Raw genomic sequence first — 16603 nt, forward strand, 5'->3', positions numbered from 1 at the left:
AAGGTAATTCCATCCATCACTAGCGAGCATGTCTCTTGATAATCAATGTCAGGCATTTGAGAAAACCCACGTGCTACAAGTCGGGCTTTATATCTCATAATTTCATTCTTTTCACTTCGTTTTCTTATGAATACCCATTTATTCCCAACAAGGTTCACACCAAATGGTGTTTGGATAACAGGTCCAAATACTTCTCTTTTACGTGATGAATTTAATTCTGTTTGGATTGCGTCTTTCCATTTTGGCCAGTCTTTTCTTCGACGGCATTCATCTACACTTTGTGGTTCAGGATCACAATTTATGTCGACATCCAATGCCACAGAATACACAAATACATCATCGATTACGGCTTTACTTCGATCCTATAATTTCATATCATGCACATAATTTATTGAAATTTCATGAGTGTTTAATCCCGTATCTTCGGGGACTGGAATCTCTTCAGGAGATAATACCACTTCAGGGGTATTTGCTTCTTCCGGAGCATGTGCCACTTCAGGGGCAATTTTCTTTATTTTTCTTTTCCAACATCTTTTGCACCGACCGGTCTACCACGCTTCAGGCGTGGCTTTGATTCTGTAACCAGTTCTTTTGTATCTGATTTTTAAATTGGTATATCTATTATAGCTGGAGTATTTTCTGCAGGTATATGAGATTTAGTTATATTTCTAGAATCGTTAAATGCGTCAGGTAATTGGTATGCGATATTTTGTATATGAATAATTCTTTTAACTTCAAGTTCGCATTGACCGGTACGTGGATCTAGAAAATATAATCCTGATGCATTCCATGTTATGTTAGGATTAACTTTACTTGAATGTTTATCTCCCCTTAAGGGAGGAAACATAGACTCGTCAAAATGACAATCTGCATATCTTGCGGTAAAAGTCTCCGGTTAGCGGCTCCAGATATCTAATTATAGATGTGGAGTCAAAACCAACGTAGATACCTATTCTTCTTTGAGCTCCCATCTTCAATCTTTGTGGCGGAGCAATCGGTACATATACAGTACATCCGAAAATTCTGAAGTGAGAAATATTAGGAACTTGACCAAGTACCAGTTGTAGCGGAGAATGTTGGTTGTAAGAAGTTGGTCTTATCCTAATATAATATTAGCAGCATGAAGTATTGCGTGACCCCAAATAGATGTAGGTAATTTTGCTTTTAACAATATCGGTCTTGCAATAAGTTGGAGTCTTTTGATAAAGGGCTCAGCTAACCCATTTTGTGTATGTACATGAGGAACTGGGTGTTCAACTGAGATTCCTACAGACATGCAATAGTCGACAAAAGTTGCAAATGTGAATTCGCCGGCATTATCTAAACGAATTGACTTGATGCAATGATCTGGAAATTGAGCTCGTAATTTGATTATTTGGGCAAGTAATTTTGCAAAAGCATCATTACGAGTTGAGAGAAGACAAATATGAGACCATCTAGTTGAGGCATCGATTAATACCATGAAGTACCTAAATGGGCCAGATGATGGGTTTATAGGTCCACATATGTCGCCTTGGATCCTTTCTAGAAAAGTTGGGCTTTCAAGCTGAACTTTGATAGGGGATGGTCGAGTAATCAGTTTTCCCAAAGAACATGCTGAACATGGAAGGTCATTGTTGGAAAGAACTTTAAAATCTTTAAGAGGATGACCAGAAGAATTCTCTATAATACGACGCATCATAGAGACGCTATGATGACGTAATCTTTCATGCCAAAGTGTAAAAGATTTTGGATCTATGAGTTTGGAAGCAATGACATTGTGCGACTCAATGGTTCTAATTTTTATCATATATAATCCTGAGGAAAATGAGTGAAACTTTTCTAAGATTTTCTTGTTGCTAGGATTAGCGGAAGTAATAAAAAGATATTCACTATTAGCCTCAGAGGTAGTTTCGATGTGAAAATTATTAAGTCGGATATCTTTAAAACTAAGAAGATTTCTAGTAGACTTACTAGAATATAATGCATTTGGAATGTGTATGTGGGTACCATTATGTAGGACGAAACTAGCTTTTCCAAAACCTTCGATTATATTATATACGTCGGAAATCGTTCCGACTTGAGCTTCAGTTTTGGTTATTTGGGTAAAATATTTTTGGTTCTGTAGAATCGTATGAGTTGTACCACAATCAGCAATGCATATGTCTTCACTCTTCAGGATCCATTCTGTATATAATTGAGAAACATAATTTTTTTGATAAGAAAATAACACACTACATAGTTCAAACAAAATAAAGCACACAATACATACTACTATAGTAAATATATGAAACCAATCTTCAGCCTCCCATATGGGAGTTTCGCTAGATTCATTCGGACCATTAATGCTTATTCCTCCAGTTGTGATTCTCAGAAAATCATCTATGTTATTGTTGGCGAAATTTGTTTCTACCATTTTCTCTTTTGATTTTTGAGAAGATTGGTATAGCTTAACAAGATGATCTGGGGCATGACAATTACGTGTCCAGTGCTCATTCATGCCACATCTATAATAAACATTTTCAGTTTTTCCTCCTCGTGGTGCCTTTCTTTTACTATGTGATTCAGATTGCCACTTTTGGTGACCAGAGTTGTTATATGGACGAAAATGTCTGTGGCTCCGACGTCGTCCACGGTACCGCCCTTGGCCCCGTCCACCTCTATACCCTTTTTCACGTACATTCTGCTGGAATGACATATTATTTACTTAGTTAATGGGGCAGATCCTGTTGGACGGGATTGATGATTCTTAATCACCAATTCATGATTCTGTTCAGCAACGAGGAGAGTTGATAGAAGATCCCCGAACTTAGTAAATTTGCGCTCCCTGTACATCTCTACTAAGTTGATATTGTTGGGGTGAAAAGTTGATAGTATTTTATCGATTTTTCTTTTTTCCGTAACTTTTTCACCACACATGATAAGCCTAGAACTTATTTTGAACAAAGCAGAGTTATATGCTCGGACACTCTTAACAATCCTGAAGTCTTAAATTAGCCAATCATTTTCACTGTAGGTAGATAAACTAATTTCTGGTGATCGAACCTATCCTTTAGATTTTCCCATAAAATAAAGGGATCCTCGACTTCCAAGTACTCAGATTTTAAATCTTCATGCATGTGGTGTCGGAGAAAAATTATAGAGGTAAAGTTTTCTTCAGTCGTAGATTTATTTTCTGCCTTTATTGTATCACTTAATTTCTTTGAACCCAAATGCAACTTTACATCTTGTACCCATGATAAATAATTATCGCCAGAAATGTCCAAGGCAACGAAGGACAAGCTTGTAATATTTGTCATACTAAATCTGAATTAACACGAAAATATTAAATTTTAATTCATCAATGTAAATATTACATAAAATCCTAGTTAATCGGGTGCGTTAACAAGTACACAATAATCAATGTATATATCATTATTATCATTAATAATATAAACATATCTATATATAAAATGACAAATGGGTTTTCACCCGCCATACGGACGTCTGCGGAGGCAGGTTATCTCCGATCAATAATAAATTAATGTGGACAATCCTGCATAAGTTAGTTAGGGGCAAAAAGTAATTATTCGATAGTCATGCAAATTATAAATTAAGGTTTTCACTATACTTCGGTATTACCCAAAATTAAATGGTACCGTAAAATAATAGACGGTGCTCTGACCATATATGTTTAAATTATTAGTAGAGAGTATAACCACGTCTACTTCGGTCATATATATTTAAATTATATGTAGAGGGTGTAACCGCGTCTACTCATATATATGTACATTTAAATTAAAAATATACCTTCTCAGTTTTGGCAGGGGTTCGTGCTGATAACGTGTTGTAATATACCAGCTTTAATAATATTAGAAGGGGCTACTAGATCTGAGAGGGAAAGAATGATAATCAGAGAGAGATAGATAGCATATATTAGGATGCTTGGTGCAAGTTTTACATTCACCAATGCCATGTACTTATAGACGCCAAGGTGAAGAACAAAAGCAATTAATGCATTATCAAAATTTCTACTCCTAAAATTTAGCCCTACTATTACATATTTGACCACATGGCTGACATTTTATTCGTTATGAAATCAGTGTTTGGTGCTGTACATCACTGGGGCTTGTAAATAGGCTCTTGTTATATTTTTTTGTATCTTAATATCATATGGTTTATCTTACGGAAAATGAATTTTTTCGTCACCCAACTTATTGTGTGTTTAGAAACTTACCACTCAACTATAATTTTTTTGTTTTACTCACTAATGTTAGGTTCAGATTTTTTTTAGTCACTAACGTTATGTTCAGATTTGATTATTAGTATTTTGTCAATTTTTTATTACATTATTAAAATATAGTGATAACTAGTAAAAAAATGTCATATTTGTCTTATAAGAAAACTTATATGTGTCTGACTTTGCTAGATGCATATGGATGAGTCGTATAATATTTTGAATTATATACGTATGTTATCGAAAGAACGCATATTGTTTTAAACATCTGGTCAGAACAGATGTATATACATTGTAAATATATGCATAAAATCAGTTCATATACGTCTGTTACTTTTTAGGTGAGGTACTAAACTCAAAACCAAATTATTAGGAAGAGCCATCGCAATCTATACTAAAATTATTGGAAAATAAAAAAAATTAAAAATTCAATATAATCAAATTAGCAAACTGATCATAAAGTACTTATAAAAAATTAAAAAAAAATTACATGTCAATATTTTACCAAACGACACTTTCAAAATCAAAACTATAAACCCATTCATTCTAACAGAATTGTGAATAAACACAAAAATTAATAATGTTGTAATAATGTGAATTTAGTTTTAAATCAAACAACTCCCACAGGTATTTATCTTACAAACATAGTTTATAACTTATTTTAAAGATTTTTTTGTATATAAAAATTTAAACGTTAAATTATTATTTAGAAGAAAAAAAATTAAAAATAATTCATGAAACTACATCTTTTAGGAGCCTAAAAATGCTTGTCAAACTCTCATCACCAAGGTAAACGTCTTGGAGACATATGAAGTACTATATATAAAGATATAGATATATATCAAATCATTAAAATATTACAAACTACCACTATATTTTAACTATATTTTAATAATGCTGTCAAAAATTGACATAATGCTAATAATTAAATCCGAACCTAACGTTAGTGACTAAAAACAAATACGAACCTAACATTAGTGAGTAAAAGAAAAAAATATAGTTGAATGGTAAATTCCTAAAAACATGATTAGTTGAGTGACGGAAAAATTCATTTTCCCTTATCTTAATATCATACAGTAGATAAGATACGATTCACTTCTTTTTCTTTAAATCAAACTCAATATATAAAATAAATAAAATTTGATTCACTTCACTTTTATTACAAAGAAAGTTACAGCTTTTTTTAATATAAATGCAGGCTACAGTCTTTTTTGTTTCACTCACACACAAAACAGAGCTTCAGCTCTTTTAATTGTTTTTCTCTCCCTCTGGTTTTTAAGAGGTGAATTTTTTTATACTGTTTGGAAGAGATACAATATGATACCCACCTTTGCCAATATCTAGATCATGTTCTCTAATTACAAGTTCTCTAATTACAAGAGATGCAATGTATTACATGGTTAATGCAATATTATAGAACGAAAAATTACAGTTATCTTGCATGTACTTGTTTTTCAGTGCAGTAATACTTATGTGATTTATTTAATCATTGTGTTCAAACTGAATTTGAAAGAAAATTTGGGTTCTACAACAGGATTAAGAATAGAAATATAAGCATTATGTCAAAAAAAGAAGAGAACGTAAACAAATAAAATTAACAATATACGTCTGTCTTCTTTAGAGATACGTCATTTGTCCATAAAAGGCCTAATACTTCCTCCGACTATCCGAGAAATAAAAAACAAAAAAGAATCATAAGTCTATTCAGACAGCAAAAGTCTTCATACAAGTTAACATCTTCCAAAATTAGCTCTAAAACAAGGCTTGCTTAACTCATCCAGAAAACAGCAACCTCTCATGCAGTCATGCTAAACCAAGGCCTCTTACAGCTGCGAAGAGAAATATAAAGATTCATAGGTATGAGTGACTAACAAATTAATACATCCCTCTCTTTAGAAAACACCTCAAAGTTAGAGCATCCGGGGATCTACATAATGCAGGACCTTACAATGTTCTCGTTCTGAGGAATCTCTATATGAATGATGAATCACTCGGCATTGCCTTCAAATCTGATTTATCTAGCCCCTGAGTCGTGATAAATTACTCTGGCTCATAATGCAAATAGTTAGGTCACTAAAACATCAAGAGGCGAATCTCTTCAAGGTGAACACACTACTGTATCTCTTCTTCAGCTCAATATAGACAAAAGTATGCCCCAAAGTATACTTTACTCCAAGGACTCTCAATTTTGACAGCGACAGACAAATAGTTGCAAGTACATGAAACTCAAGGCAATTTTGATGAGTTGTGGATTTAGTGATGGTGGGAATTAAAGAAGAGCTAAGAAACCCTCACCCTGTGTATGGTAAGGACCTGTGCTTAAGAAAAATATAACGAGTATTAAACGTCAAGCTCCTAAGCATTGAATATTTTCCGGCAGCTGAATGATGGTACAACACTGTTAGTCATAATGATAATAGTCAAACATATGTTCAAGCTAGATTAAAGCGAAAATAAAGAACAAATATAATTAACATCAAGTATGATGATATAGTTTTAGATTAGTTTTGTACTCCAGCTTCAAGGTCCTGAAGCTCCTCTATCAGAATTTCCAGAATAAAAAATCAAGATAACCACACCAAAGAATCAATACAAAGGCTTAACTATAGAAGCCATTGCTGATCTGCAATTCACAGACTTCAGGTTACTTTGTGGTGATCCAATAGTGAAGACCTTGTTCCAAACCCCAAATTTCTCATGCAAAATATATACTTCCATTGATGTTTTTGGAGACTCTGATCTATACACCATGATAGCAAGACAATCCTTGAAACTGGCAAAATTACAATTCTGTATGATTAGCACAACGGCACAAAAAGTCGATTCACTAGTTATCCCAAATTCAACTAAGCAACCGAGGAGAACTTCCTCTGAGGATTTAAAAAATTAGACAGAGGTAATTATTAGAGGACCTTCCAATGTCCTTGTTCTGAGAAATGTCTATATGAATTACACAGCAGTTCCTCGGTCTCCGATTAATGAATCGTTGATAAAGCTACTTTGAAAGATAAAGAGCATGCACTCCTTCAACTCAATTTCAGGACTTCCAGTTGGACTAATGAAGGGATTGCTCAAATTTTTTGGGAACTATAAGCGCGAATTTTACATAACTTGCATCTTCATTCAGAGAAGATGGGACTACTAAGAATTACATGTGATCATTCACTTGTAGCACACAACACCAAAAGATTTGTCGATTTTTTTTATCAAATACGCAGTGTGTCGACATCGGTATATAATATTTGATAAGTACTTTATAAGAATTACACATAGTGAAATGTAGGACTTTTTATATCAAATTTTAAAAAATTACCTGAACCGAACAAGCTTAACTTGCCATTATTGATAAGCATCTCTTGCAAGGTTTATTAATAGTTTCAAAATAATCATATCAACCATAGAATTTGTAAAGCTTTCAAATACTTTAAAAACTGTACTCGAGAAAAGTAAGAGTTCAAATAGATAATTACTGAATTATGCAAAATACAAAGATCATAAAAATAAGAAGTGTGGTAGATGTTACACTTGATTACAGTTATAAAGCTACGTCATAACAATTTTAATCACATGTAGTTCAATCCAAGCAATAATAGTCATAATAAAAGAACAAATATAATTAACACCATGTATGATAATATAATTTCATTAAAGTTCATTACTAATAAAGTCCTGTTTTAAAGATCTTTTACAGAATTGCCATACGCAAAATCAAGATAATCATTCCCAAGAATCAAGGCAAATGCTTAACCATAGAATCCCTGCTCATAATAATTCATGAACTTCACAAATAAAGAGCATACCTCTTAATTAGGTAAAAGTTTCACAAATAGTCCATTCTTTATTCTTCAAGATGGTCTTGCATTGCACCCGCTTCATTAATCAACCTTGATGTTAAACCACGACTTCTTCAATGGTTCTACTTTGCACCCGCTCCATTCCTTCAAGGAAAACGAAACTAGCTGTATAACTGAAACACTCTAATACCTTACACTGATTACTACTACCCAGAAAACCCTTAACTTCATCACTTTGGAGATCATAGCAGAAAACTTTGTCTATAACTTGTATTACAATTTCATCACCAAACTTAAAACCTTGTAACAATGACCCAATATTCAGGTTACTTTGTGGTGATCCAATAGTGAAGACCTTGTTCCAAACCCCAGATTTCTCATGCAAAATATATATCTCAACTGATGTTTTGGGAGACTCTGATTTATACACCATGATAGCAAGACAATCCATGAAATTGGCAAAATTATAATTCTGTCCGCGAACTAGGGCGTAGTCAATTTCCGGTAACGACCTAAACTTTTGAGTTTGAACCTCAAACTTTACAATAGCGGTGTATTTACGCCTCATTTTAGGCAAAAATCTAGAATAGCACCAGTATGGGCATTCGTTCACGATGGTAGTGGGTGTAATCTGCTCTATTCCAGATGCAGATTCAAATACACGTGAAGGAAACACAAATTTTGGAACAACTAGTTTAGTCCAGGAATTCGAATTAGAAGAGTAAACAACGCCTTGCCTAAAACTTGAAAAAATATAGCACACAATCACCTGATAATCGTTTTCCATGCAATCCCAACAAAATCCAATTAGGTATCGATATCTTGGCCAAGAGCGATTATCAACATTCGGGACATACTCTCGTGGAATAGTGAATGATCTATATCTACCAATTATTGGATTCCATAAAAAAAATTCATTGTGATGGACTAGACAAAGTAACCCATTAATGGAACCAACCAATCTTGAGTTGCAGAGAGCATGGACTTTGGGCCTAGGAGGGTGAATCATAGTTTCTTTATAACGAGAGAGAAGACTGAAACCGAAAGATTTGCGAGCTACAAGACAATCTCGGTAAACAGAATTTTTATTGAGAGTGTTTCTAAAATGAGCTTGTACAAAATTAGGTGTGAAAAAGAGAGATTCCCATGACTTACAAACACATCGCACCCTGAGTAAATCTTCTACCGGCAATCTCACGAGTATCTCCTCATTCATTATCTCTTCCGGAAGCTCCGTTGTTCTTCTAACATTTGTGCAGCTTGGCAGATGCATCAATTTGGCTTTCTTTTTCAATGGTTCTGTTGTATCATAGCCGCCGATTAAAAAGGATTCCATGATTTCAGAATATATAATAATCAATTGAGATCGATCTCTTTGCAAAAGTTATATATATATAGGACACAAACCTAGTTGTTCTATGTTGGATTGGATCGTCTGAAATCATATCAGTTCCAATTCGATTCAGGTTAGTATTTAACAAATTTAGTAATTAACCAAAAAACAAACAGGAAAATATATACACTTGTTAATTTTGAAAGGATAGATATTTCCTAATATTTGTATCTATATTTTTTATATGAATGATAATTTAACATTACAAAAGTGATAATATATAATATTTTATAGAGTTTTTTATGACTATATCCCACCTTAAATTTTGTTTATAAATATATCTCATTTATCATTTTATTTATATATATATATCCTATTTTTAAATTTTGTAACAGTTTTAGGTTAATCATTGTTAATTTTATTATTTTACTTTTTTATAAAACACATGTAACTCCACCTTTATTGAGAGTGCTTTTAAAATGAGATTGTACAAAATCGGGTGCGAAAAATAGAGATTTCCATGACTTAAAAACACATGGCAACCCAAATAAGTGCCCTTTTTGAAAATTTTTGACGGTGCTACCACTTATAAGTTATTTATTCATTTTAAGTGATAAGTTATTTTTTTTGCCAAGATGTCATAAGTTATTTATGACATACTGTTTTGTTGAGACAGTTTATATTGGAGTGGGATTCTTTTGTTGACACAGGTATGCCTATTGTTACACAAGGGGCTTATCTTGAAGAATAGCGATATGGAAGAGACCGTGTGAGGACTCCTGCATCCAGCCAAAGAATATCCAAAGGAGCTTGGAGAGCGTTATGGATAATAGGGCAAGGGTGAGTTGAGACTTCCGGTGACCAGAAAGCTATTGTAAGAGGTAAAAAAATTCTGATTTAAATCTGATTGTATATGATAGCATTATAAAATAATGTTTTCTGAGATTATGATGTATAATTAGTATGAGGTTATAGAGATGATTTCATTTAAAATAATGAATTTGATTTTGTCTATTGCTTACTACATGCAAAAAATAACCATATTAATTAATACGAAAATGCATGCACCTTCCCTCGTCTTCCCTCTTTAGGGTTGTGTAGATATATAAACGATCCATAATAATAACCCCCAGAGATTGGTATCAGAGCTAGTAATAGGCGGGAAATGAACAGTAAAACACTGTAGCAAAAGTAGCCGTGAATAGTAAACAGTGAATAGTAACTAATGAATAGTAAAAGGTACATGAATAGTAAAAAGGAAATAAAATTTGATGGTTAAATGAGACCTCCGACAAGAATAAATAGAGAAAGGAATAAAAGATATAAATCTAAAATAATAGCAACTCTATTAATTTTATTTATGGTAGAAAACAAAGTAACACAACAGATGTGTAAGAAAATTTTATACAGACAATTAATCTGACTTATGGAAGATTTAAGGATACGATCAATTCAGTATATAGCTGATAAAGAACCAACATATAATAGGCTAATAAATCAACATATTGAAAGTTGTAAGATAAACATGCAAATAATAAATGAAAAATTAGATATTATAGCTATATTACAAACAATGTTGGAAGAAAGAGATGAAAAAATTAGGAGACTAGAGGAAGAAAAACTTTTATTAAAACGAGAAAAATTTATTAAAGAAACTAATTTAGAAATCGAAATAAAAGACTTAAAAGAAGTATTAACTGAACAATATAGATTAATAGACGATTTAAAACAAAAAATTAAAAAATGAATTGGACAGATCCAAATGCAATAACTAGAAATAATAGAAAACTAAAGCAATTAATAAAAAATCAAGAAAAATTAGAAATAGATCTGGAAAAATTACTAGAAAGAAAAAATAAAATAACATGGACAAGAGAGAATAACGAAGAAATTATGAGAATTTACCAACAACTTGGAAATATGATAATAACATTTAGAAATGATAAACTAAGAATACAAGGACTTAAAAGAATAATTTTAACAAATAATATAACTGGATAAAATATAGATGGATAAAATGTCATTAGAAGAAATAAGTGAAAAAAAAGATATGTATTATCAAATGGATGAATACGAAGGAGGAACATCACAAACCCTAAGTTTTAAACCAGATATATATAATCAAATTCAAAGTGAAACAGAAGAATTAACAATAAAAAAGATATTCAAGACATCATATTTTGAAAGAAATAAGGAAGTTAGGTATATAGCCCAAAAACATGAGAATGTAATAGATATAGATACAATAAATGGAAAAACAAGAATAAATTTAATAACAGATGGATTAATAAAAAGAGAATTATCCAAATTAAAACAAAAGGAAGCAAATAAACTAAAAAACATATATTTTGGAGCAATAGAATTTACAATAAAAGCATATTTTCAGAAAAATATCGATACTCCTATACAGATATATGTATTGGATGATAGAATAATAGGAAATATACAAGATTCATTAATAGCAGTAATAAAAGGAAACTTGATATATCAGAAATTAAAATTTATAATACAACCCGATTTCAGTATATCACTAAGGGATGAAAATAAAGAAAGATCTTTAACATTATACTATAAGTTAGATGGAATAAAAATGCAAAAAGGAAGTAAAGTTATTAGTATAGAAACCAAAATGGTTTATGCTATGACTGGAAACCATCACGTAAAGAAACAAACGGAATTAGGAATAATAGTACCAAAGTTATATAATGATATATTAGAAAAAATTGAACATAAAGAAGAATCTCAAATAACAATCCCCGAAGAAATTACAATAGATTTTAGTAATAGACAAATGATTCCAAGACAAAGAATTAAACCAATATTAGAAGGATCTAGATTAAGTTTTAGAAAAGAACAAAATCCTATAAGATTAATTAGATCAATGAGTATGACGAGTAGAAAGATAGATTTAATAAAAATAGATACTGATAGTTTGAAAATAAAAATAATAATATTTGACGAAACAATAACAAGAGACTGTATAGCAGAAATTAATACAGGAGCTACCAAAAGTTTTATTCATATAAGCAAGGTAAATGAAGAAAATTGTAAGTGGATAGAACCTCAGACTTACAGATATGCAGAAAATGATAGAGAAATATTTATTACTAAATGTACTAATTTAAAGTTTAAAATATTAGACTTGGAATATAATATAAATATAGGAGTAATAGAATATGATAGTTCGAGTGAATTATTATTAGGAAGCGACTTCTTAAAAATGATAAATTATAAAATTAATAATAATGGAATAAAGATAGTAGATCAAGGAAAAGAAAGATTTATAGAAAAACTATGAATATACAAGAAAAATTAAGGAATAAGAAAGAAAAGTTAAAGAAAATACAAAGTATGTTAGAAAGCGAAATAGATTCACAAATAAAATATTTAGAATATAAGGAAAGACAAACAAAGTTAGAAAATGATATTAAGAAATTAGAAGAACAGAGTAAAAATACTAGTAAATATTGGATAGATGTTGGAAATGGTTGGAAGAAGCGAATCAACAAATAATAAAATGTCAGACTCAGAATTTATAAAAAATTTATGGGAAGAAATAATAGTTAAGGAAAAACTAAATGCAATAATGAGATTGGTAGAAAAACAAGATAATCAAGAAAATTTGAGACAAATAATAAGAGAAGAGTTAACAAGCTTATGGAATAATTCTGAAATACCTACTTTAAAAATGATACTAGACAAGTTAATAAAATTAGAAGAAGGAAAACAAAAAATTATACCAGAAAAAGAAATTACAAATAAGCCAGAACTAAAAGCCATAAATGCATGGAGAAGAGTTAATGAGCCAATGATGATAGATATAAGTAAAATGAAACCTAATATATCTGAACCAATAGGAAAGGTATTAGATAATTTGGGACAACTTAGTAAAAAAGGAAAGTTCTAATGGAAACTAAAGAACAAAAAGAATATAACGTGATAACATTTTTAAAGAATCATGGAAAAGAAATTTTAGAAAGAGAAAAATATAAGTATGAACCATTAAAAAAGGAAACAACTAGTGAAAGCAAAGCTGAGTTTAAGATTGATACAACTGTGATAGAATATTTAAAGTCAAAATTAGAACAACAAAAGGAAGAAATAGAAGAAATAAGGACGGAGAATAAAAAATTACGATTAAATACTAATGAAGAATGGTTAGAAAAATATAAAAAATATAAAAATAAATATAAAGAAACTAAAAAGGAACTAAAAGATGTAAAAAGAGATTTAAGACAAACAAAAAAGGAATTAAATGAAAAAACAGAAGAAAATAAAAAAGAAATAGAAATATTGAAAAGGCAATTAAATAAGTTAAAAGGAAAAAAAAAGGATACAAGTGAAGTTTCTAGTACTGTATCTACAAATAATAATACAAGTACTAGTGAATTGGAACAAGATAATTTAGGAAAAACGGTGAATATAATAGAAGAATATAACAGTAGTTATGAGGAAAATTCTGAAATGGAAATAGAAAATAAAAATATAATAGAAGCTTTAGAAAGAATGAAAAATGTAAATGCAGTAATAAAACAAGAATCGAATAGTGACCAAGAAGATAAAGATAATTATACTGATATAGAAACTGAAGGAATAAAAAATGAGGAGATGGATAACTATCCAGAAGAAGAAGTAACCGACCATAATATGGAAGTTATAACAAGATATAGGAACACGATACCAAAACACATACCAATAGGACAACATAATGAATTTAAAGAATTTATAGGATCAATGTCACAAGGCGTAAACTTGAATGGATACTTTTTAGACTTAGATAATGTATATGAAGAACAAGAAATTAGCAGGAGAATTACTGATTGGAATTTAGGAATGTATATAGCATTAATGAATTCTACTCATACAGATGAGTTAGAATATACTTATAACTTGATCTCAAAAACGTTAATTGGAAAGGTAGCATATTGGATAGAATCCATAGAATATCAGTTAAAAACTGAAGTACTAAGGTATGCAACGGATTGGAAATCAATGTTACAAATATTTGATATGATATTAAAAAGAGAATTCTTAGGAGAACCTTGGATAGTAGCTAGAGACCAAGTTTTAATAGAAAGAAAAATAGAAATAATAATGAATCTAAATAACATGAAATGCTGTAAAATTAACAAGTTACCAGAATATACTATAAGTTTTACTAAATTCTTTTATGAAGCTAGATTCTTACCCGAAGAAGGACATATATGTCAACAATTATATTATGATCATTTACCAGAACCTTATAATACTGAGATAACTAAGGAATATAATAAGTTAGAACCTCGTGAGAACACTCTGGGTGAAAGAATAAGAGTACTAAGAGGATATCTAATGAGAAAATGTGAAGAATATAGGGTACAACAGAAGGTTAAAAAGGATAAAAAAACTAGGATTAAGAGAAATATGTGGATTCACTGAAAGAAGATTAGTATTTGGATGTGAAGATAAAAAACCCTATAGGAACTATAAGAAGAGGTATAATAAGAAAAAATCATATGATAAGTACAGAAGCAAACAAAATAGAAATAATTATCCTTATAAATACAACAGATATAAGAGAAAAAGATTTAGGAAATTTAGAAATACACCAGAAAATAGGAGAAGATATAAAAATAAGAGAAAGTTTAGAAGAAAACCTTTTAAAAAGAAAGATATAAGTGAATGTAAATGTTGGAATTGTAATGAAAAAGGACATTATGCTAATAAATGTCCTAAACTGAAAGAAAAGAAAGTAAAATATATAAATACATCACAATTCATAATGGAAATAGAACAAATTAAAGAAGATGACAATAGATGGTATGAATATGAAGAGTTTTATATTAGTGAAACTGATAATGAAATAAACTTTATAAATTATGAATCATCTAGTGAAAGCAATTGGGAGGAATGGTAGCAATATACATAGAAGCAGATGTAGAATATAAAAAATATAAATTCCTAAAACAAAAAATATTTATAGATAGTGGAGCAGATCTATGTCTAGTAAAAAAGGAAGTTTTAGCTTCATATAGATGGGAAAAATCTAATGCACATAGAACTAGGGTATCAGGATTTAATGAACAAAAGAAGGAATTAGATGTAATAGCAAAAAACATGAGAATAAAGCTAAATAAAACATTATTCAGTTTACCTATTGTATATCAGAATAAGATGAAGCAATCTATATTATTAGGAAATAACTTTTTAGATTATTTTAAAACACATATAGTAACTTCAAATACCCTATCATTACAAACTCCGTGTAATAAGTGGATAGTATTAAAAAGAATTATGTCAATAAGTACTATAAATACTATAAGAATAAACAATCTAAAAATAGAAAGAAATAATAATCTACAAGAATTAACTGAAAAATATAATAATTTATTAAAATCCAACTTCGGAGAAAATCCTATGAGGTTATGGGATAAGGAAAAGATATATGCTGAAATAAAATTATTAAACCCTAATGATATAATAAGATCTAAACCTATAAGGTATAGCCCTTCAGACCAAAAAGAATTTGATAATCAAATCAATGAATTATTAAAACTAAAATTAATACAAGAAAGTAAAAGTCCACATAGTAGCCCGGCTTTCCTTGTAAGAAAACATAATGAACAGAAAAGGGGAAAAGCCCGTATGGTAATAGACTATAGAGAATTAAATAAGAAAACTATATTTGATGGATATTTCTTACCATACAAAAGAAATCTTATAAATAGACTAGGAAATAAGAAATGGTTTAGTAAATTTGATTGTAAAAGTGGATTTTGGCAAATAAAATTAACCAAAGAATCAAGACCTTTAACAGCCTTTAGTGCTCCGCAAGGACATTATGAATGGATAGTATTACCCTTTGGATTAAAAAATGCGCCACAAATATTTCAACGAAGAATGGACCAAATCTTTAGGAAATTAAAAGATTTCTGTATAGTATATGTAGACGATATATTAATATATAGTGAAACTCTAGAAGAGCATATAAAACATTTAGAGCAATTTATAAAAACAATAGACCAGCATGGAATATTACTGTCTGAAAAGAAATCTGAAATATTTAAGAATAAGATAGAATATTTAGGATACAAAATAGATAAAGAAGGTATACAATTACAAGACCATATAGTAACAAAGATTGTAAATTTTAAGGATAAATTAGAAAATAAAAAAGAGGTACAACAATTTTTAGGAATAATAAATTATGCCTCAGATCATATTAAAGACTTACCTAAATTAAGAAAACCATTACATGAACTAACAAAAAATAAACCTTTTGGATGGACAAAAGAACATGAA

The 16603-nt window shown here is 30.3% G+C and overlaps 1 protein-coding gene across 4 annotated transcripts; it reads right to left on the reverse strand.

Annotated features, from left to right (window-relative positions):
- Positions 1 to 5913: 5913 nt before the first annotated feature.
- Positions 5914 to 9454, reverse strand: LOC141706870 (putative F-box protein At3g16210). Of its 4 annotated transcripts, XM_074509744.1 has the most exons (3): positions 7996 to 9454; positions 6144 to 6968; positions 5914 to 6024 (listed from the first exon to the last, which is right to left on the reverse strand). In XM_074509744.1, the coding sequence occupies exon 1, from the start codon at positions 9323 to 9325 to the stop codon at positions 8087 to 8089; it is 1239 nt and encodes a 412-aa protein (XP_074365845.1). In that variant the 5' UTR covers positions 9326 to 9454; the 3' UTR covers positions 5914 to 6024; positions 6144 to 6968; positions 7996 to 8086. The 4 variants fall into 4 exon arrangements, with proteins under 4 accessions (XP_074365845.1, XP_074365846.1, XP_074365844.1 ...); XM_074509745.1 differs by lacking the exon at positions 6144 to 6968; XM_074509743.1 differs by having other exon boundaries at positions 5914 to 6508.
- Positions 9455 to 16603: the final 7149 nt, after the last annotated feature.

Source organism: Apium graveolens, chromosome 2 (assembly GCF_009905375.1).
Source record: "Apium graveolens cultivar Ventura chromosome 2, ASM990537v1, whole genome shotgun sequence".
NCBI classification, from domain to species: Eukaryota; Viridiplantae; Streptophyta; class Magnoliopsida; order Apiales; family Apiaceae; genus Apium; species Apium graveolens.

What these genes read in the sequence shown, in the direction of transcription:
- LOC141706870 (XM_074509745.1), bottom strand. Translation starts at nt 9,325, where the DNA reads ATGGAATCCTTTTTAATCGGCGGCTATGATACAACAGAACCATTGAAA.